General features: G+C 37.1%; 2 protein-coding genes across 10 annotated transcripts in view; one reads left to right on the top strand and one right to left on the bottom strand.

Annotated features, from left to right (window-relative positions):
- Window positions 1-16540, top strand: part of NSUN6 (NOP2/Sun RNA methyltransferase 6) — a 75479-nt gene extending 58939 nt beyond the window's left edge. For 2 of the 3 annotated variants that reach the window (XM_049881893.1, XM_049881895.1), the window contains one exon: window positions 953-1520. In XM_049881893.1, coding sequence (XP_049737850.1) covers window positions 953-1165 — 213 coding nt within the window. In that variant the 3' untranslated portion in view covers window positions 1166-1520. Of the gene's footprint in view, window positions 1-952; window positions 1521-14396 lie in introns of those variants that run through there. The other variant, XM_049881894.1, reaches the window with a different exon arrangement.
- The window catches only part of CACNB2 (calcium voltage-gated channel auxiliary subunit beta 2), a 411715-nt gene continuing 393912 nt past the window's right edge, over window positions 5219-23021 (bottom strand). For 3 of the 7 annotated variants that reach the window (XM_049881886.1, XM_049881885.1, XM_049881887.1), the window contains exons 11-14: window positions 12904-13055; window positions 11018-11113; window positions 8797-8982; window positions 5222-7664 (exon numbers count right to left, since the gene is read on the bottom strand). In XM_049881886.1, coding sequence (XP_049737843.1) covers window positions 7170-7664; window positions 8797-8982; window positions 11018-11113; window positions 12904-13055 — 929 coding nt within the window. In that variant the 3' untranslated portion in view covers window positions 5222-7169. Of the gene's footprint in view, window positions 7665-8796; window positions 8983-11017; window positions 11114-12903; window positions 13056-23021 lie in introns of all 7 variants that reach the window. The other 4 variants (XM_049881889.1, XM_049881890.1, XM_049881891.1 and 1 more) reach the window with 3 other exon arrangements.

Here is a 23021-nt window from a genome sequence, read left to right on the forward strand (position 1 = left end):
ATTTTACGTGTGTGTGTGTATACATACATGCGTACGTGTGTGTGTATATATGTATATATTCTTAGTGTATACCTAGAAGAGATTGTCTTTTTTTTTTCCTCATGGAGTAATAAAAAATATGTTTTCTTAGATATATGTCTGAAAAAATACCTTCATTAACACATATACATTGTCTGTGAAATGGTGATTTAAGTTACAATTATGGATCTTTTGCAGGTCACTGTGAAAAGGTGACTTAAGTTAGGGTTATGGGTCTTTTGCAGTAGGGGTTTGCAAGCATCACTCAATTCTTAAGATTCTGTATTCCACTAAACTGGTTGATGTACCCTTAATTTGTGTATTCCTTTCTAATATTCATTGTCCTGATACATTTCCAAAAAAGAAAAATACATTTATCATTCAGTTGGTATGGGTCAGAGACAGGCATTTAGGTGAAAAAGATGCCTAAGGAATTTCTGCCAGAGTTTTGGGGGAGTCTGGTAGATAAAGCTAAAGTTTCCCCATTGCTGTGGAGATGATAATGTGCCATTTACTGAGCGCCCCCCAATACCAGACCTAACACTGCATTCTTAAGTCCCAGGACTGAGTAAAGTATTTTATAGATGAGGAAACAGGGTTAGGTAAAGTTCCTTAAGGGCACGTAGCTAAAATGTGGCAGAGCTGCAGTTTGAATCCATGCATTCCTGACTATGAAGCTCAGGCCTTTTGCAGTGTCACAGTACTTGATGAGCATATGTGACATAATGGGTACTCATTCATGAGGTGGTCATACCTGGAAAAATTACTACCTGGAAAAACGGCATGTACATCCCACAGAAATAAAAGGTACTTGTTTTTGTTTTTGGAAGATGTGTTAGACACAACCCAATTTCTCTTTTAAATTAAATTGTACACAGACGCACTCACTAACTACAGGGACGTTCACCCATACTTAATCATTTTCTCTAAACAGGAACCCCAGATTGGAGGAGAAGGAATGATGGGAGCAGGCCTATCATTTGAACAATTGAAACAGCTGCAGCGATTTGATCCATCTGTTGTGCCATTACCGGACACTGACATTAATTCTCTTGGAGATACCAGAACAGAAGATATGATTTGGCTGGCAAATAAGGACTGTATAGGGTTTTTTATTGCAAAATTTGTAAAATGCAAAAGCACATAGGAGAAGGAGCCTCAGAAATTAAAATTCCAAACACTTGCTGTGTTGGGTATTTTTTTTTTTTAAACCTATGTTGTCAGGCCAACTGACTGATGGCACGGTTGCTAAGGAGACAGAAAAGACCGCCAGCTGTTTCACCAGGGATCGACAGACACAGAGGAAGTACTCAAGAGGGTGATATAAGATTATATTTTGTTTTTAAAATAATTTTTTCTTTATGAATTTAGTTAGAGTATAAAGAAAGAGATGCCTGTAGATGTCTAGAACACATTTTCATTTGGGGTCTTGTATTTTAATTTGTAAAGAACGCAAGTCATTGTTGCTGTTAAAAGTTAGTGAATCGAACAAAAGGAAGAAAATTGGCAATATTTAACTCTATTATAAAAAAATTCTGTTCCTGAGTTCCTAAGTAGTAGTTCCTTAAGATTTCAGAGCATGGAAAATGTTTCCCATGTGTCAATAACTAAGCAAAGCATTTTATCTGAATTTTTTTCTGCTTGTTATTTGGTAACAATTTGGTTATTTGGTAAATCAGTCCTCTTTCAGACCAAGTCTTTTAAATGATAGTCCACCTTCACTGTGTTTTTTTTTTTTTTTCATAATTTTAAACTAAAAAAGTGAGGATTTTCTTCATTTCCTAGACTGAAAAAGTAAGGAAATGCTACATTTGGGTACCTTTTAACATCTATTAGAACACATATTATAGAAGTTACTAGAAATGTGATGGTGAGAAAGAGAAAACCAGCTCCTGATGGCCAGGGGCTGGCCTGGAACTCACAGCCGGACCTTGCTGTTCTCCTGTCGAACATACAGTTTCACAGAACACCCGCATCAAAGAAGGCCACTGTGACCATGATGGGTCAAGACAAAAAAGATCACTTCATAATTAAATCAGAACTCAAACAAAAACATCATCCAAACCATAGAAATGACCTGTAGGACGTGACTGCTACATTTCATTGATTATAGACTTAGCCTTGCTTCATTCTACCTATGTTTTAGATACGATCTATTAAAATACCAAACCATGGGATTACCTCCACTGTGACAGCATCTCATCTAAAGCAGAGTCCCAAGTTCCTGAACCTGCCCCAAAGTCACCTCATGTAAGCTCCGCCCCAGAAGTTCTTTCTTTTGCTGCGATACCTTCACAGCTCCCTTGCTTTAATAAATCATTAAACCCAACTTTGTTCAACTGTAGGTGGAACAAATGCTTATGGAAGTTATGAAAGTAAATATTTTATTCTTAACCAGACAGGAATTATTAGAATATTTTTAAAAGAAAATGTTTTGAGAGTAATAACTGCATATAGTTTTTCTGTTGTTACAACTGCTACCCACTTAAGTTTCACCCCACTGCAACCGGCTTCTGGGTTTGGGTCTCTGCAGTGTCAGAATCTGTAACATGCCCATATGATCTTCCTTGAATCACACGGTTCGGGGCAGCAATTGACTCCTTATTCCTTTAAATTTCTTGAGTGGGATGTTGCAGTTAAGTTTCCCAAACCATACTTTAAAGGCTGTCTCATGAGTTGTTGAATACCTCAAACTGTTTTGCTTAGCTTTTACTGAAATCACTCAAGTGTTCCTGGGTCTTGGACATATGACAGGGAAACAATTGCTTAACAGTTTCTTTCCTACATAGTTTTTCCTTTAGGAGTTTCTCATAACTCTTGAATCCATAAAGATCACAAGATCTCTTGAATCAGGTAAGATCTTTAGATGACCTTTTCTTTGAAGAAGCCTTTCTTGAACACTCTTCCCTGCATTTGGCTTAGGTACCTCTTTGCGTTACTCTTGATGCCCATATCTACTGCTCTCCTGGCACTTATCCTGTCATTGTAGTTTACTAGCCATGTCCCTGGCCCCCACTCCCAGACTTGGGAGACATCCTGAAGACAAGAACGCTGTCTTTTCTTTCTGTCACTGCTTCGTAGTTGATAGTCACTAAATGTTTATTGAATGAGTGAAAAAATATTTCAAGCACTATAAGATTCAAATGTGACTGACTTCTTTACATCTCTCACTCTCGTAGTACATGTTGTTTGACTAAAGAGAAACACTCTTCACCTGTGCCATTTGTTTTTAGGGCTCAGCATTTTCTCAAACTTTAAATGTATTTTAAGGAAAATGCCAGAAAATTTAGTTCCTCTCACACTCTGCAAAGCCTTAAGTGCAAAGCTGAGATGAAAATGGTAGAGAACCACCCTCACAGCTGACTTGTATTGGTGTAAATTTTCTATTAATACTGTCAAGTATCAAAATAGAAGTAATACCAGCAAAAGAGAAGTATTTAAAAAAAAAAAAAAATTTTTTTTTTAAATTTTCTATTAATACTGTCAAGTATCAAAATAGAAGTAATACCAGCAAAAGAGAAGTATTTACATACTGAAAAAGGACTAATAAAGAATATTGTTAAAAATTTTTCCTTTAACATAGACAATTTTCAGTGGGTTTCTTTCAAAAAATAAAGCAAATTGGAAAATAAAGCATACTTTTGGGACACAAGAAATTTGAGGAAAAATACAAGAAAAAGGGAAATGTTGAGGGGGGTTATTTTAACATATTTAGTGTCAACATAGATATGTCTGTGAAACAGGAAAAGGCATTTAAATTCAACAGTGAATGCATTTTACTGCAAAACCCTGTATCACATTTTACATAGCAAAAGGGAAGTGCAAATTGCTATAAAATTTAGCAGAAATTAAACAGCTGACCAATCACCATCTAGTTACCTGTTTAATAATGTGACTTGAAGTTTTATTAAAATGAGAGTATCCAAGACTAGCAGCATTCTGTCATTGAGCAAAGGGACAAGGAGTTCAATATGTCATCAAGCTGGCTCTTCATTTTAAGGACTGAAATTCAAAATCTGAATCAGGAATTGCTGCACATGTAGAATTAAGGTAGGAGGAAGACTATGTAGCTGACATCTTAAAAAACACTTGACCTACCTTGAGCTATCACACCTCTCCTCTTTTTATCTTTTGTTTTGTTTTGAAATCAGACATAAAAGATTATGAAGCAATTAGCATTGCCCCTAAGGAAAATGCTACAGAAGTGGGAAGTGTTGGATATTTAACATATTCTCAACTAAAAGAATCATTCCTAAGATGGCAATCAATACTACTACTAACAAACAGTGCAGAAGCCAGCTCTTTGTTTGATCTGAGTAAACTTTAAACCAGATTTATTGAACAGTTCAGTGTAGCTGATAGTGCAATGCATACCTGTTAACATGTGGCATTATCCCAAAGTACAATATGACTAAGATGTCCTACATTTAGCAGCACCCTTTTTGTAACAGTAGCTTAAGTGAGCAGTTAGAGAAGAAGCGTAGGAAAAACTGGAATGGGTTGACCAAAAAAAAAAAAAAAGGTGCATTTCCAGCATTTTCTAGGTTGACTACAAAAATGATTCTACAAAAGATTAAACCTTTGCTGTGTGAAAAGACTATAATTTTACATCCCGTAAGTCAGTAAATACCCCATTGTTCTTGGAATTTCATTTGCTACTACACTAGTCATATAGCCACAATACAGTTTTTACGTATAGTTGCTTTTATGTCAAATCCTGCAATGTAGTTTTTTGAGGAATACTCTGAATGGGACTAACATGCTCCATAGTGAAGTGAACCCCCCCAAAAAAACCCAGTGCCCTCGAGTCGATTCCGAAACTATTAATTCAGGCACAAAAAAAGGATGGAATCAGCACTGCCCTTTAATGATAGCAGCAAGATAAATACCAGTTACACTTCACAAATTCAAATATTCAAAAGTCACTAATTCGGAGTAAAATATGAATGAAATCATAGGGCTGGTGACCAACATCTTACTGCACTGGAAAGTATCAGTAATATAAAAGCAATTTTAATGGGGATATGGTTTCCCAATGATGTGAAAGTTAGTGTCAAAAATGAACATACTATGACTTTTTTTATATTCAATAAAAATTTATATAAATGATACAGAGCTAATTAATAGATGACGAGGGGGAAATGTTCATATTAGCTGTGAAAACACCACTCAAATCATTTTAAAAAAAAGTGTGAGTTTTCTTGGGGGTTGAGGAAATAAAGAGTTAAAATGTAAAACACTTAAAAAGGTCCAAGAATGTTTGGCAAAAATCTGGAATAATCAAGGAAACAAAACCAAAAAATAGATGATTATTTTGTTAAGTAAGTTAATGTACAAATCTGAAGTTAGGCAATTATAGATAGGCATTTTCCCAGGACAAGCTTCAAGTGCTAGGTGCTCGCCCACCTAATACTGTTTTCCCTATCCAGTGATTGCTGGACAAAGTGTACACTGAACGACATGGAGCGTTTTTAGCCTTAACACGGTTGACAACATTGTGAGCGTCGTTACAGCAGTGTAATTGAGGCAAGGAGACAGTACCTTCTGAGTTCCCCTTCAGAGCAGATGTCTGATACAGGGAAATACTCTTGACATTTTATTCACTTTGTCACCTCATTTTGCCCTGATTACCTCTGAAGAACAGAAACTTTGGTTATAAGAAGCACTTCTGGGTTGTGACGGACAATGAGATTGTTGGAGTTGGCGGGGTTGTGGGGGGAGGGGGGTGGGGTGATCAGTAACTGGGAGGTAAACAACAGGAACGATAGGCAAGGTTAGAAAATAAAGTGGGAGAAGTTATAAAAATTTATTTTCCCACGAAATAATTCCACAAGCTATGTAAACGTTTCTTACTAAAACAAATACTGTAACACACAGATTGTACATTTCCAGTGAAACACAGTAAAAGCCGCCTGTATCTTTCCTCTCTAGGAGCAAAGACAAGGAGCCAGCAGATGGGCTTTCCTAGTTACCTTTGGCAGCAAACTTCCTCACATTCCCTGACTGCTCAATGGATCATTAAAGCAACATATAGCACAATTAAATAACAAGCCGGCTAGGCAGAGTTTAGGTGTCAGTCTCTTTTCTTCATTAGTCTTCAGCAGTCAGATTTGCCTCAACCAGTCATCTGTGCACACTCGTACATACAGACACACACACGTGCATACAAAGAGTTCCGGCTCGTAAACTCCAGTGCTGTGACTATACAGACACTCGCTACTAAGAATGTGTTTGTCACAATCAGTGTCAACTGTATGGATTAGAACAATTTCTGGAGTTTGGTTATATTTACCATAATTTATGGTCAAAATTATGAACTTACAAGGATGATATAACATTCGGAAATCAAACCTTTTCAAGTCAAACAATCACACGTATTTACAGTATGTACACACTTGCTACTACAATGAGGAACGGTGTCTAGACAATGTTATTACAAATTTCCTGAATGTGGGCATTTCTAGTCCCTGTAATTCATAAAGCAAATCTGCTGACTTGGCATTAAGACTCTAAAATAGTGTGATCAAACTGATATATATATATATATATTATATATATAATTATAATAAGAAGGTGTTTGCAGAAATAACATTTACAAACTATACAGTACACAGTACTAGTACATAAAAAATAGATTCTAACTTTATGATCCCCTTTGTGTAAGGCAAGACTGAATCTGTCCCCAAATTTAGTCAGCCAGAGGTACAAGCAAGAGACAGTGGTCCATGAATGAATGGATATGCAAATCAGGTTCCTACATATTAAAAATCTGGAGAAGCAAATTCCACTTTTTATCTGTGCTGATTCTGGCTTGCTGGATATGTCAACTACATTTCTGAAAACATCAACTATGCTTTTGAAAACACCAATACCACCTGGATGACAACAGATTTTGTTCAAGTGGCAGCTACCCAAAACAGTTTTTTAAAAGTCCAATATACAACTGGAGGACTGCAGCTGTACCAGGCTAATTCATAGAGCACTTACAAAAGAAAAAGTATATTAATACTCTATTTCATGCTATTGCTATTCAAGCAACAGCAATACAAAATATACAAGACAGATCACGTATGATTGTAATGCAGCCCCCAAAGATTTTGTCTGGGGGTGCTGTTATACAAGACTTCAAAAAAAACACAAAAGGGCAAAAGTCACTGGCGGATGTAAACATCCCTGTTCCACTCCCCAGCCTCGTTCCGTTTTTTGGATATTACTTCTCCATCCTTGTCACAATAACGATCCTTTGATTTATGACGGCTTCTTTGTTTGTTGCACTCGTTGTGGTCCTGCTCTCGATCTATGTCCCTGGGGCGGTGCCGAGATTCCCTGTGTCTGTGATCACTGCTCGCGTGAGGCTCATCTCTGTGGTTATGGTCGCGGTGTGGGGCATAGTGGTCCGAGTGTTCGTGCGAATAATCTTCCTTGGGCTCTATATAGGCAGAGTCTCGACTCTCCTGAGTTTCCGAGTCAAAAGTCTCTTGCCTGGAGAGGCCTCGACTTGTACCACTGCGATGGCTGTGGTGTTGGGCTGAGGAGGAAGAACGATGCTGGGATTTCTTGACTGGTTCCAGGCAGGGCTCTTCTTCAGCTTGGGAAGTAGAACGGGCAAGAGCAGACCGCTCAGTCCTATGGTCACCTTGAGAACCCTAGCAGGGAAGGGAGAAGACACAGGCGTTAACCAAGCCCATAGTATAGGGGATTAACTTACCACAAACAAATCCATTCAAGTTTAGTCCTTTCAAGTATCTAAAATGCTGAAATGAAATCTAACCTAGTTCAGTTACTTAATTCCTTTGCTACTGCCCAGGGGCATTTATAAAGTTTATACTACATTAAATTGGATTTTATGTTAATTTTAAGTACCTAGAACAGTACACATAGTAATGATTTTGTTGTCGTTGTTAAATAAACGAAGGAAGGAGGACATTCTTTTATATGTTCTCCGTGGTTCAGATACAGATGCCAGTCTCTGAGGTTTTTCTACACACTGGTGACCACTTAAGTACCTCTGCCTGAATACACATGGGGCGATTTAGAATCATTAGGAGGTTGACTTTGGCTTAAGATAAGGATTCAGGAAAAATAAATAAATAATTATGATAAAAATATCCAATGCTTCAGTGACACTTAGTATGGGACACGCACTGTCATGGAAACCCTGGTGGCGTAGTGGTTAAGTGCTACAGCTGCTAACCAAAGGGTCAGCAGTTCAAATCTGCCAGGTGCTCCTTGGAAACTCTATGGGGCAGTTCTACTCTGTCCTATAGAGTTGCTTATGAGTCGGAGTTGACGGGACAGCACTGGGTTTCGGTTTGGTTTAGGCACTGTCCTAAGACTTCTACATGTATTAACTCAGTTAATATAACAGCCCCATGAGGTCGATTGCCATTACTATTCCTGAGGCAGCTGAGTAGTAAAGGAACTTGCTCAGGGTGATGCACCGGTAAGAGGTGGAACCTGGTTTTGAACCTGGGCATTCTGATTCTAGAGTCTGTGCCGCTGTCTATAAGAAGCTTCCTCTCCCTGTCTTAAAGAACATGTATTCAGTGAGTTTTAGTCTGTATATGTTCATAGCTTCTTACAGGAACACAGCTCAGACTTAAGTTGGTTGAATGGCTCTTAATGTTCTAACGTGGACAGAGCTAGTAGACTGGAACAAGCACTGAGAGGATATATGGCATGGCTATGAAGCCCCGCCTCGGGGCCTAGATTCCAGTGGCGTGACTTCAAGCAGCCTAACATCTCTATGGAAATGGTGAAAAAAGAACTTGCCCTTACCTGTGAATTAGAGGCTCGGGTGGGGCTAATAGGCAGAGTTGAAGTGGCTAAAGTACGGCTAAGGAGAGGATTGGGGAGATTGCTGCTGGGAGGATGGGTGGCCTTCCAGTAGGCCTCCAGATAGTCGGCAAGGTGCTCACAGGCATCCTCGAGCTGGTTCTCATCCAAGATAACATCAAACAATTCCTGTAGAGGTAAGCATTTCATTACAATAGCTCAGGACTGACTTTCTCTCTTACCTCTAATATCAGGAAAAGGAGGGAGGGAAGAAGAGATGGAGGTACTCATGAGCTATATGTTTGCTCTTACGTATATGCTCCTACTTCCTCCTTTTTTGCTGGCTTACTATCTGTCCTATTTAATCAGATTATAAGTGTCCATCTCAAATCATTGTTTAGAACACTCAGTACTTAACTGATCAAAGTAACTATAAAGTGAACAGGTATAATAATAGTTGTTATGTACATGATATTACAGAAAAGTTATCTGTCAACAATGAAGAAAAGAAATGATACTATGGTAGAAAAGAGATGTAAAAAAGAAAGTAAGAATCTAAAGTTTAGAAAGAAGCCTATTCTGGACATAACCAACCAGTTGCCATTAATTTGATTTCAGCTCATGGCGACCTTGTTTGTGTCAGAGTATAACTGTGCTCCATAGGGTTTTCAGTGGCTTATTTTTTGGAAGTAGATCACCAGGCCTTTCTTATGAGAAGCCTCTGGGTGGACTAGAACTGCCAACCTTTTGGTTAGAAGCCAAGTGTGTTAACCATTTGCACCACACAGGGACTCTGTTCTGGATATGGAGACGGTGAAAAGCTTTATCTTGCAAATTAATGAAGCAAGATTAGGACATAAAATTTGGAGGAAGGAACTGAAACCACTGATGGTTTTACATGGTCCAAATTCCACAATACACCTACTCCTCACTTACTATCTCATCTGACATTTCACATTTATAACAATAGTAAAAAAATCTACTATCCAACTATTTTATGCAATAATGACATACGTCTGTCAGTAATGAATATTGAGGTGGGAGGTGAGAGTAACCCTGGCTGTGATGGCTAACGTTACGTGACCATTTGGCTGGGCCATGATTCTCAGTGGTTTGGCAGTTATATAATGATGCAGTCATCTTCCATTTTGTGAACTGATGTGGTCATTCTCCATTTTCGCATAACACCAATTTTCTCATAACACCAATTTTCTCATAATACCAATTTTCACATAATGGCCTGGTGTTTGAAACCTAACCATGTTGATAAGTTAGAAGTGGGTGTAGTTCATTAGAAAAGAAAAAAAGTCAGTCCCTTTGACAGATTTTTTAAAAATTGTTTATCATAAATATTAACATGCACCAAGCAATCAAAAAATGAATATCTAACTCATATCTTCTGAAACATCTTCACTTAAAAAAAAAAAAAAGCACTTACAAGAGATATGAAGTTCAAACGCAAGGTATGCAAAGGCACGGTATATAAAGCATGGATTAGAAGAATGTGTACAGAATTCAGAATCTGGGTATCTTATTGTTTAGACATTTGTTTTTACACATTCTCAAAATCAATTTCTCAAGTTTTGAGCGTAGGTTAACTTGCTTCCAATGATTAGACATGAATAATTAATTATCCAACCTCAGATAGATCCAGCTTACAAACCAAATTTTGAAGCCACAATTTCATTTCATATATGATTCTAACTAAAAAAAAACAAAAACCCAAACAAGTTGCCGTTGAGTTAATGCCAATTCATGTCAACCCCATGTGTTGTAGAGTAGAACTGCACTCCATAGGGTTTTCAAGGCTGTGACCTTTCAGAAGCGAGCTGCCAGGCCTTTCTTCTGAGGCATCTCTGGGGGCGTTTGAACCCTCGATCTTTAAGTACTTGAGCACTTAACTGTTTTTATCATCCAGGGACCCAAGATATTAACTAGGTGTTAGATATTAACAAAGTGGTGTCACCATAAAATGCCCTGGAGCTTTTTGTAAGCCATGATCATTATCTGGACTGCTCATGTACTGGAAACCTATGTGATGGTTGTGGGAAGTAAGACAGTTCACTTCTTTGAAATTAATAATATCACTGTTAAGTGGCCAAGATTCTTTTCCAAGACAGCCATTTAACCTGTTGGGTTTTTTTTGTTTGTTTGTTTTATTTTTAATATAATGCTAGGTCTGATCTCTTCCAACTGGATTATATCATACTTAGTGATAACTTACTGGAGGACACTGAGCCAGTTTATCAGCTGCTACCATCTGGACATTGAGGTGTTTAGCTTGAGATTTCCCTCGAGATTTTATTAACCTTTGTAACACCTGTAAAAGATACAAGTTTTTAACAGAGGAAGATCTGCGCTCAGGAAACTACAAGGTACATTATTCACTCCTTTCTCTGGGGACTTTTTATACACAGCACACATGGCTTATAATAGACTGAGTTATAAATATAATGTATGAGATTATCTGAAAAATTAACATGCTAACATAAACCTCAGTTGCAAGTTTTAAAAAAAGATAACCAACATGGAACTTTTTCTGAGTTTTTTCTCTTTGCTAAGCTAGCAGTTCTCAAACTTTTTGTCTCAGGGCCCATTTACACTTAAAAAAAATTAATTTATGTGAATTATATTTAATATTTACATTAGAAATTAATTTTTTATTAGAAATTAAAACAGACTTAAAATATTTAATTCATTTAAAAAAGCAATATACCTTTTACATGTTAACATAAGTTACTTATTTTTATAAAAATAGGCAAATTTTTGCAAATATCTCTACTGTCTGGCTGTAGAAGACAACTGGATTCTCCTGTTTCTGCATTCAATCCGCTTTATTGTTTTGGTTGAAATATGTTAAGAAAATCCAGCCTCCTATAGATAAGTAACTGAGAAAAGGAGGATTATTTTAATAGCCTTTTCAGATAATTGTGAATATTCTTCTTTGATACTACAGCAAAACTCAACAAGTGCTAATTGCTTAAAGGCTAGCTGCCATGCAGAATCTGAAACCATTTATCAATGAACTTTTTTTTTTTTTTTTACTGTTACATTAAATTCTACCAGTCTATCTTGAACTTTGAATGGACTTTTTTTTATCATGCTTGATTTGTAATATCATTCATTGATAATTTGGAAAATAATGGTTCACTAAGTTTTTCATATTTCTGAATCTTCACACATTATACAATATTAAAACATCACATTCATTGACATCATCAGCCCATCAGTATTTAACTACTGGGAAGCTGCCAAGCTCATAGAGGCAGATTCAAGTTTTCTAAAATTATAATTTTTGCCTGAAAGCTTGAATTTTATCATTGGCAACAAAAGCTGTTAGTTGTTTTCCTTGAAGTGATAGCCTCACTTTGTTCACAAAAATATCTGCCAAATACGCAAGTCTAAATAACCATGGCCTGTCAGTTGTTCATTCAAATAAAAATAGTATTCCACAAGACAAGGTGGCTAGTTCAGTTCACAACTCGAATAATCACACAAGTGCTTGTCTTTGAGACAACTACCTTACTTTGATATGCAACAGAAACACTTCAATGTGCATTTCCTGTTTTGTTACTCAGAATATTAAAAAGACCTGTACTTAAGAATCAAAGTGTAATAAAATGAATAATTTTTACTACTTCATCAGCATATTCTCCAGTAAAATTGGCTCTTTTTTTTTTTTGAGTGCATGGTAGTGAAGAATATAATAACTGCTAGTTCTATTTGGTACCATTGTCTTGATTCATGCTTAGACGACAACAGGTTTACCCACCATGGCTTTTGCACCATCAATAAAGTGTCAAAACGGTGAAATAGGTGAATAGTGTCTTCGTAGCATTATGTTAATAATTTTGGTGTCATGACTCTCTGAAAATGTCTCAGGGAACCCCCAGGGATCTGTGGCTTACACTTTGAGAATCACTCTTCCAAGCCACGAAACTAATAATCATGCTTTGAGTATATTAACCTCAAAAATTCTTGACTAACGTGTGTCTCCTTAAACTCTTTACATCCACCATAAGGATGTGGCCTACTATAATTGGAAAGCAGAACATAAAACACATGTTAGTAAAGTTTGATTACAGAGCAAACAGTAGCAAGGCTACTTACCTTAGGAGAAGAAATCTTCACATATACTATAATAGGGGCCAAAGAGGTTTTACTGAGTTGAGCTGGGTGATTAATAGTGTCTGCATCAAGGACTACCAGTTGTAATGTTCTTGCAAGCTCAAAAATCCTTTCGATTTCACTCTGCACTTCCGCTGTAAAGGGTTAAACAGAGTTCAATTACTTAAAGTACAATATTTTTAGACCAAATTAAGATGAAGTAAAATAGTGCACTCTTTCCACAACAAGAAGGTAGGCAGCTCAACCATTATGTTAATGTTTACAGGCAATAGAGTTGATAAAAGGTATCCATTGGAAAGATTCCTCGTGGTGCAGTGGTTAAGAGCTTGGCTGCTAACCAAAAGATCGGCAGTTTGAATCTACCAGCCATTCCTTGGAAACCCTATAGGGTCACTACAGTTGGAATTGAACTGACTCGATGACAATGGGCTTTGGTATCCTTTGGAAAGGGTTATTTCTTTACAACACCTTCAGGATTTGGGCAATTGCTCTTTCAACCAGCTATAAAATTTATTTCCAGTAGAACACTCTGTGTCCACGACAGTCAAATTTCTTGGCTTTCTCTGCTGACTTATGTTTTGTGCTATAAAACCTTATGAAATCATTTCATAGAAACATTATAAAATAAGAAATACAGGAGATAGCCTTCATGTGTTTGTTTCTGACCATTCACCCTAGCAACTGTTCCCAGCTTTCCTGTGTTTATGTGTCACCTACTAGTCTGCTGTCTCAACATGATAGAATCTAGATCTGTTTATTAGCAAGCTGAAATATAAAAAAGGAGGGACATTATGGGTGCCTGTAACAAACTTGTCCCAAGACACACTTCTCATAGTTTCTACCAACAAAGGAGTAGTCCTGCAACATTCGTTTTGAAAGGGCAGATGTCTACCAGAGGCAGCACTACAGAAATCCAAACTATAACATTTACAGAAAACTTGTCAACAAACATCTGAAAATATACTTAGACTACATGAAAATTATGTCTAGTTCAGCTACTTCTCTTTGATCTTTTTTTAAAGGTTTGAAAACAATACTGGTGGAGCCCTGGTGGCACAGTGGTTAAGAGCTCCACTGCTAACAAAAAGGTCTGCAGCTCAAATCCATCAGGTGCTCCTTGGAAACCCTAACAGGCAGTTCTACTCTGTCCTACAGGGTCACTAGGAGCCAGAATCGACTCAATGGCAACGGGTTTGGTGTTTTTTTTTTTTTTTAATTGTGGTTTAGGTGAAAGTTTACGGCTCAAGTTAATTGCTCACTCAAAAATTTATACACATATTGTTTTGTTCCATTGGCTGCAATACCTACAATGTGACAGCACACTCCCCCTTTCCACCCCAGGTTCCCTGTGTCCATTTGTCCAATTCCTGTCCCTTCCTGCCTTCTTGTCTTTTGGGCAGGAGTTGCCCATTTGATCTCGTATATTTGATTGAACTAAGAAGCATGTTCCTCAAGTGTTATTGTTTGTTTTACAGGCCTGTCTAATCATTGTCACCTTGAGGACTAAGATGCGCCTGACCGAGGCCATGGTGCTTTCAATCCCTCATATGCATGCGAAAGCTGCACAATGAATAAGAAGACGAGGAAGAATTGACACCTTTGAGTTACAGTGTTGGCGAAGAATACTGAATATAACGTGGACTGCCAAAAGAAGGAACAAATCTATCTTGGAAGAAGTACAGCCAGAATGCTTCTTAGAAGCACAGATGGCAAGACTGCGTCTCACATACTTTGGACATGTTATCAGGAGGCATCAGTCCCTGGAGAAGGACAACGTGCTTGGTAAAGTAGAGGGTCAGTGAAAAAGAGGAAGACCCTCAATGAGATAGACTGACACAGGGGCTGCAACAATGGGCTCAAGTATAATAATGACTGTGAGGACGTTGCAGGACTGGGCAGTGTTTCGTTATGTTGTACACAGGGTTGCTAAGAATTAGAACCGGGAACTGACTCAAGGGCACCTAACAAGAATAATCTTTGTCTGAAGAGTGGGCTTTGGGAGTGGTTTCAATTCTGGGTTAGCAGAGTGTCCAGGGGCTTGTTTTTTTTTTAAACAGTACTGACAAGTAAAACTTTCTGTGATGACAGAACATTCTATATCTATGCTGCTAGCAGCCTCCAAGCACATGTGACTTGAGTACTTGAAATGTCTGTTGTTGTTGTGAGGTGCCATTGAGTCGGTTCCAACTCATTGCGACCCTTTGTACACAGAACAAAACACTGCCTTGTCTTGTGCCATCCTCACAGTCGTTATTATGCTTGAGTCTATTGTTGCAGCCACTGTGTCAATCCATCTCATCGAAGGTCTTCCTCTTTTTCGTTGACCCTCTACCATGCATGATGTCCTTCTCCAGGGACTGATCCCTCCTGATAACATGTCCAATGTACGTGAGATGTAGTATTGCCATCCTTGCTTCTGGGAGGATTCTGGTTGTAATGTAGCTTGAAATGTAGCTAGTGTGAATGAGCAATTAAATTTCAATTTAATTGTAATAATTTAAATTTAAATAGGCATATGTGCTAAGGCTACTGTACTAGGTGGCACAAGTGTATAAAGCATATTGTACAGCTTAAAGTTGTCACCGCAATCATGGAGGGCCAATTCTATGAGGCTCCCTTAGGCCAGCAAACTTGGACTTGTTGTTGCTTTTAACTGCCATGGAGGCATTTTCAACTCATAGCAACCCCATGTGATAGAACAGAACTCTGCATTGAGTTATCTAGGCTGTAATCATTATGGAAGCAGACCACCAGGTCTCTTTCCCACAGAGTTGATCGGTGGGTTCTAACTGCCAACTTTTCGGTTAGCAGCCAAGCGCTTAACCGTTGTGCTACTAGCACTCCTTTAGACCTGCAGAATACCTTTTAGTTCCTCTTAGGCATTTGGATCCATGCCAGAAGATTCCTGGAGATAATTTTAACTAGTATGTTAGTTGAGAAAATTTTAACTAGTGTATTATTTGAGAAAAGATTCCTGGAGATAATTTTAACCAGTATATCATTAATCATCTACCTCACAATATAAGTTACCACTAGAGTTCTTTTCTCTAGCTGGATACCTTTAAAAAAATGAGAGCCCAAACTACCATATTTTTTATGCAAATAACATATCCCTTCTACATTTGCTGGCCAACCAGGCCCTTGTGCCTTGAGGTATTTTCATGAGTGTGCTATGCTAATTTTTTTATAGCAGCATATAAAGAAAATTGGCATAGCAGCACTTATGAAAATACCTCATGGGGCGGAAGGCACAATTGACAAACATGGGAGGCACACATTATTTGCATAAAAATACAGTACTTGAGATACTGGCTTTAAAATAACAATTGGTCGCATACCACCCCTGATATAGTCTTGTCAAAAAAAAGGAAAATCAAATTTAAATCTGATCAAGCTTCTGGATCTACTAGTTTATAAGAAACACAAGGAACGGAGTGGTGTAAACTATACCACTGTAATGCAGTTAGCAAAGTTCAGACTGGGGACCGTACAGAATAAGTGATCCAGTTGCTTCAAGCAAAACGTTACAAGGAAAAAACAATACATATAGAAAATCTATAGATTAAGAGGAACTTAAGGGACATGTGAACCAATCACAATGTATGGACATTATTTAGGTCTTGATTAAGCAAGTGGTAAAATATGTATTTATTTATGTATAATACATAAATAAACATTTTATAAACAGGCAATGAGGAAATTATACATTGCTGAATGGGAATTTAATAATATTAAGTATAGTTAATTTTTTGTTTTATAGTTAGTATCACTAAGGAATGATAATGTTATGGTTATGGTTTAAAAAGAAAGAGTATCTACTGTTTAGAAATCCAGACTTAAATATTTACACATGAAATAATATGATGTCTGGGATTTCAAAATAATCCAGGAATGTTTGGGTAAAGAAAGGGAGGGCTCTATATGAAACAAGATTGGCCACGAGTTCAATATTGTTTATAAACTTCGAGTTCCTTGAAATACTCTTTGCTTTCATATATATTTGAATTTTTTAAAAGTTTATAAAAAATGATATTGTGATAATCCCTTCCATAAAAATGCTCTGAAGTATTGCTAATTATTATCCACTCTAATTCTTCTCTATGTTGACCTTTAAATTTTTATTCCAATTATTACTTCTTCTTTGTGCCCTGTAAATGTTTTAATGGCCACTGGCCACCACCAATAAAGTTCTAACCTATATTATCAGTATTAAGAAATGTGATGAAAAAACTTCTCATCTACCTACTCTGTTAGTAACAACTACTCACACAGTCACAGAATCCCAAACTTTAACTCCTTGGTTTTTAAAGGTTTGAACACTGTAATTTTTTTTACTGATTATAAATTTAATACGTGTTCATTGTTTAAAATCTAGAAAACAGATAAACATGAAAAAGTCCATTCATTACTTATCCAAAAATTATTTCTATTAATATATATATTAATATATGTGTGTGTACACTTATCTATTTATATCCTAGTTTGTTCTCACATATACAAATATTTTACACTTCTTAAGTTATGAGGAAAAATATAAGATATTTTTAAAGGTGGTAAAGTAGCCTCCAAGAATCCTAATGCAACAGACTAGTAAATACAGCCTTAAGGAGAGATAACCAATACCTTCTCAAGACATACAGCTACCCTGGGTAATGGATAGATCAAAAGGAGGGAAGAAGTAAGATTAAAAAGATCAGCTAGTTCATAAATGCCACATTTATTCACAAGACTATTCCCCTGAGAATACAAAGCATTGCTGGAAGTAGAGGCTGTCTTCACTGGACAGGATCAGTCTTTCTGTGTTGTGTTCTACCATGTACAAATTCCTATAGAAGATATGATAGCCTTCTTTCATCAGTCCTTCCCTTTTCATAAATTACTTGCTTTCCCACTTCCCAAGAGAAGGCAGATGATAAACTAAATGCAATCAATATCACTGTGAGGTACACTGTTCAATAGAAAAATCCTGGACAGCAAACTAACTGTTTGCTAGTACTGGCTTTATACCTTACCAGGTGCCTCACCTACTACACAGGTCATTTCGCTTCCTGTGCTTCTCAGATTCCTTCCTGTACAAAGATGGGCTTGAACTACATCAGCAGTTCTTCAAACTTTGGCATGCAGTAGAATTACCTGGTGGGGCTGTTAAAACACAGACTGTAGGGCCCCACCTCCAGAGCTTCTAATTTGATAGGTGAAGGGGCTGAGAATTTTTATTCCTGATGAATGCCCCCCTGATATTGATGCTGTTAACCTGGGGGCCACATTTTGAGAACCACTGAACTAGATGATCTCTCAGGTTCACCATTCAGTTCTAAAGTCCCTGGTGCTATTATCCTAAGTGGTTACTTTTTTAATTTATAGCGACCCCATATGACAGAGTACAACTGTCAAATAGGGTTTTCTAGGCTGTCATCTTGTGTGTGTGTGTGCACGTGTGCTCTTCAGGTGAAAGTTTACTGAGCAAATTAGTGTCTCATTGAAAAATACACAAATTGTTTTGTGACACTGGTTGCCAACCCCACAATGTGTCAACACTCTCCCCTTCTCCACCTTGCTTTCATTTCCATTTGTCCAACTTTCCTGTCCCCTCCTGCCTTCTCATCCTTGCCCCTGGGCTGCTGTGCCCATTTAGTAATAACTACGTGTGTTATTGTTTGTTTTATAAGCCTGACTAATCTTTGGCTGAACCTCAGCAGTGACTTCGGTACTGAGTTAAAAAGATGTCTGGGGGCCATGGCTCTCGGGTTTTCTCCAGTCTCTCTCAGACCTGTAAGTCTGGTCTTGTTTTTGTGAGTTTGAATTTTGCTCTACATTTTTCTCCAGCTCTGACCAGGACCCTCTATTGTGATCCCTGTCAGAGCAGTCAGTGGTTGTAGCCGGGCACCATCTAGTTGTGCCGGACTCAGTCTGGTGGAGGCTACGGTAGTTGTGGTCCATCAGTTTTTTGGATTTATCTTTCCCTTGTGTCTATGGTTTTCTTTATTCTCCCTTGCTGCAGACAGGGTGGGACCAGTAGATGTATCACAAACTTTTAACACTCCAGATGCTACTAACCAAAGTAGGATGTAGAACATTTTCTTTATAAACTATGCTATGCCAATTGAGCTAGATATCCCCTGAAACCATGGTCCCCAGCCCTCAGCCCAGTAACTCAGTCCCTCAGGGCTAAGTGGTTAACTTTTTGTTTTATAATGGTCAAATTTTTTTTTTTAATTGAAATTTTTACTGGGATAATTGTAGATTCACCTACAGTTGTAAGAAATAATACAGAGAGATCCCGTGTATCCTTCACCCAGTTTCCCCCAATGGTAACATTTTACAAAATTATAGTACAGTATCACAAGCAGGATATTAACATTGATGCAGTCTACCAATCTTACTCAGGTTTCTCCAGTTTTACATGTACTCATCTGTGTGTGTGTGTGTGGACGTGCACACATACATTTAGTGCTACACAATTTTATCACATGCATAGGTTTGTGTATCCACCACTACAGTCAAGATACAGAACAGTTCCATTATCACAAAGAATAAATGACTAACCTTTAATAAATTACATTAAGTTGGCTCTTCAATTGAGTTCAAAGTATTTACCAAGTCGTGCATGTTTTTATCTGATTGCCTATGTTGCTAATATGGAAAGTAAATGCCATTTTTTCCTCCTGGCATCCTATCAATTGCAACTGCTGCCATGTGCACAGGTAATATCTAGCTTCACTTCTTTGTTTTATTCCCTCCATGTTTTCCCACTTTTGGTAAAGTTTTTGTTATTGTGTGGTAACATGTTTTTTGACAGTATAAGACATAGATGTAACATATTTCTCTAAATTGGTCCCTGGAAAGTTGCTTGTGGTAAAACCAAACCATAATTTGAAGGCAGTATACAATTGAGCAGTTTAAAGAATGTACAAGGTGAATTCTTTCATAAAGCAGTGATGTAAATCTCTAAATTTATTATTTATAAAAGTTTGGATTTGGAACCGGCAAATTTCTGTACCACCATATTCCTTTCTACTATTTAAATTCAAGCAATCTATTTATAAGACTATGATATTCTTGATTTTCACTCTCCAGGTTTTAAAGTAGACATAATAATCATGTAAACATTTTAAATTACGATTCTTGATCAACATTACCACTGAGAAAAAAAGGTTAGGACTCTGATGAGCCTATAAAGTCATTCATACATGCACTGAAGTTCGGCATCATTCCAAACATCTGAGGATACGTTTAAGGCTTAAAAAATTTCAAACTTCTTTTCCTCCTCATACAATGATACATCAGCAAGATGAACTCTAGATATAACATGCTATCCTTTTATTTACGCAACAACCATTTTCTAAAAACTTACACGTAAAGCAAATTCCTATCTATCGAATTATATATTCAATGTACTTTCTATACCTGGACTTTGGGAGGTATACAGTTATATGAATTTAACAAAAGTACGAAAATTGTGTAATGGCACCACAATCTGGATATAGAACAGTTCTGTCACCCCCAAAACCCTCTCATGTTATCCCTTTGTACTCATACCCTCCCGTTCTTCACTATAGCTTTGGCTTTTCTCAAGAAAGTCATGTAAATGGAATCATATAATATGAAACCTTTTGAGACTTTCACAGAATAATACCTTTTAGATCCATCCAAGTTACTGCTTGTATCCACAGTTTGTTCTTTATTTCTGAATAGTACTATTGCATTGTATGGATGTACGACGGTTTATATATTCACCTACTGAATATATAATTTATTTCCAGTTTTTGCGATTATGAATACAGCGGCTGTAAGCATTTATTTACAGGTATTTCTGTGAACATAAATCTTTATTTCTAGGTAAATACCTAGGAGGTGGATTTCTGGGCCACATGGAAGGTGTTGTTTTTTAAAACACCTTTATTAAGGTATTATGGATAAACATTAAACTGCATATATTTAAGACTTACAATTTTATAAGTTTTTGTACACCCACAAATCCATCACCACCATTAAGAGAGTGAAATATCTTTCACATTCAAAAGTCTCCTGGCGCCCTTTTGTAATCCTTCCCTCCTACCCTTTTCCGCTTCCCCGCCCCTCACCTAGGCAACCACAGATTTGCCTTCTGTGACTCTTAATTAGTTTGCATTTTCTAGAGTTTTAATAAATGGACACATATAGTATGTACTCTTTAGTTTGCTTTCTTTCACTCAACATAATTTTTATGAGATTCATCCATGTGAAGAACAATAATGCATTCCTTTTTAGTGTTGAGTGATATCCCATCATGGATATACCAAAATTTGTTTACCCATTCACCTACTGATGGACATTTGGGTAGTTCCTAGTTTGGAGCTTCTGCCAGCAAAGCTGCTATGAGCATTAATGTTCAAGTCTTTATACGGATATGCGCTTTATGTGCTTTCTTTTGTCCTGGGCAAAGACCTAGGAATGGAACGGTTGGATCATATGGTAGTTTATGTCTAACTTTTAAAGGAACTGACAAACTGTTTTCCAGAGTGGCTGTACCATTCTGCATATCCAACAGCCATGTATGAGAGTTCCAGTTGCTCTGCATTCTCATTTGCACTTAGTATTGTCAGTATTATTTAAAAATTTATTTTAGCTATGTAATAAGTATATAGTGGTATTTCATCATGGTTTTAACTGAACTAGCCTTACATTCTAGGGATAAACAACACTTGGTCATCACATAGTATTCTTTTTCTATTTGGTCTGTTGTTATCTTTTTTTGTACTGTCTTTGTCAGATTTTGGTCTTAGGATAATACTGGCCTCATAAAAGGGCCTGGGAAGTGTTCTATTTTCTAAAAGAGGTTGTATAGAAATGGCGTTACTTCTGTAAATATTTGATGGATTTGTCAGTATAAACAGCTGGGCTTGGGGATTTCTTTTTTAGAAAGTTTTAAACTATGAATTCAATTTCTAAAAATAGTTATAGGACTATTCCTGATATCTGTTTCATCTTGGATGAGTTTTAATAGGTTTTAGTTTCCAAGAAATTGTCCTTTTCATCAAAATTGTTAATTTTATGTGTGTAGATTTGTATATTTTCAAGGTCTGTGGGATCTGTTATTTTACTCTTTTACTCATGGCACTGGTAATTTGTATCTTCTTTCTTTTTCCTGTTAAGTCTAGTAGAGGTTTATCATTTTATGAATCTCTTTGGAGAACCGGCTTTTAGTTTCATTGATTTTTCTTGACTAATTTTTTTTTTCAATTTCACTGGTTTCTCTTATTTCTTTTTTCTTTTCTTTTTTTGCTGTTTTCAGTTTATTTTACTCTTCTAGTTTCTTAAGATTTGATTACTGACATAAGGCATTTCTTCTTTTCATTTGAATAATTTTTCTGTAGGTTATATGTCTTTTTCTCTGGTTGCTTTTAAGGTTTTTTTTTTTTTAATTTCTTTTCTTTGTTTAGTTTTCAGTAGGACCTCCTGGGTGGCACAGTTAAGCGTTCAACCACTAGCTAGAGGTACCTCAGAAGGCAGGCCTGGTGATCTGCTTCTGAAAGGTCACAGACTTGAAAACCCTATGGGGCAGTTCTATTGTGCACACAAGGGGATGCCATGAGTTGGAATCAACTTGACAGCAACTAACAACAGCAACAAGTTTTCAGTAGTTTGATTATGATGTGGTTGGGCAAGAATTTCTTTGGGTTTATCCTGTTTGAGGATCACACAGCTTTATAGCTTGACTCATAGTTTTTCAGTCCTGCACTCATTCTCTAGTCCTCTGATACTTTAGTGACATGACTGTTAGACCTTTTGGTATTGTCCCACAGGTCCCTGAGGCTCTCTTTATATTATTCTAGTCTTTTTCTGTCTGCTGTTCAGATTGAAAAATTTCAATTGATCTATCTTCAAAGTTCACTGACTCTTTCTTCTGTGTCTCTGTTCTGTTACTGAGTCCATCCAATGAGGCCTGTTTTACCAGTTATTAAAATTTTCAGTTCTAAGATGTTTGTTTCTTTTTTGTATCTTCTCTTTTTTTGCTAACAATTTCTATCTTTCTGTTAATTACCAGTTGCCATCAAGTTGATTCCAAGGCATGGTAACCCCATGTGTGTCAGAGTAGAACTGTGCTCCATAGAGTTTTC

This window comes from Elephas maximus, chromosome 4 (genome assembly GCF_024166365.1).
Source record: "Elephas maximus indicus isolate mEleMax1 chromosome 4, mEleMax1 primary haplotype, whole genome shotgun sequence".
NCBI lineage: Eukaryota > Metazoa > Chordata > Mammalia > Proboscidea > Elephantidae > Elephas > Elephas maximus.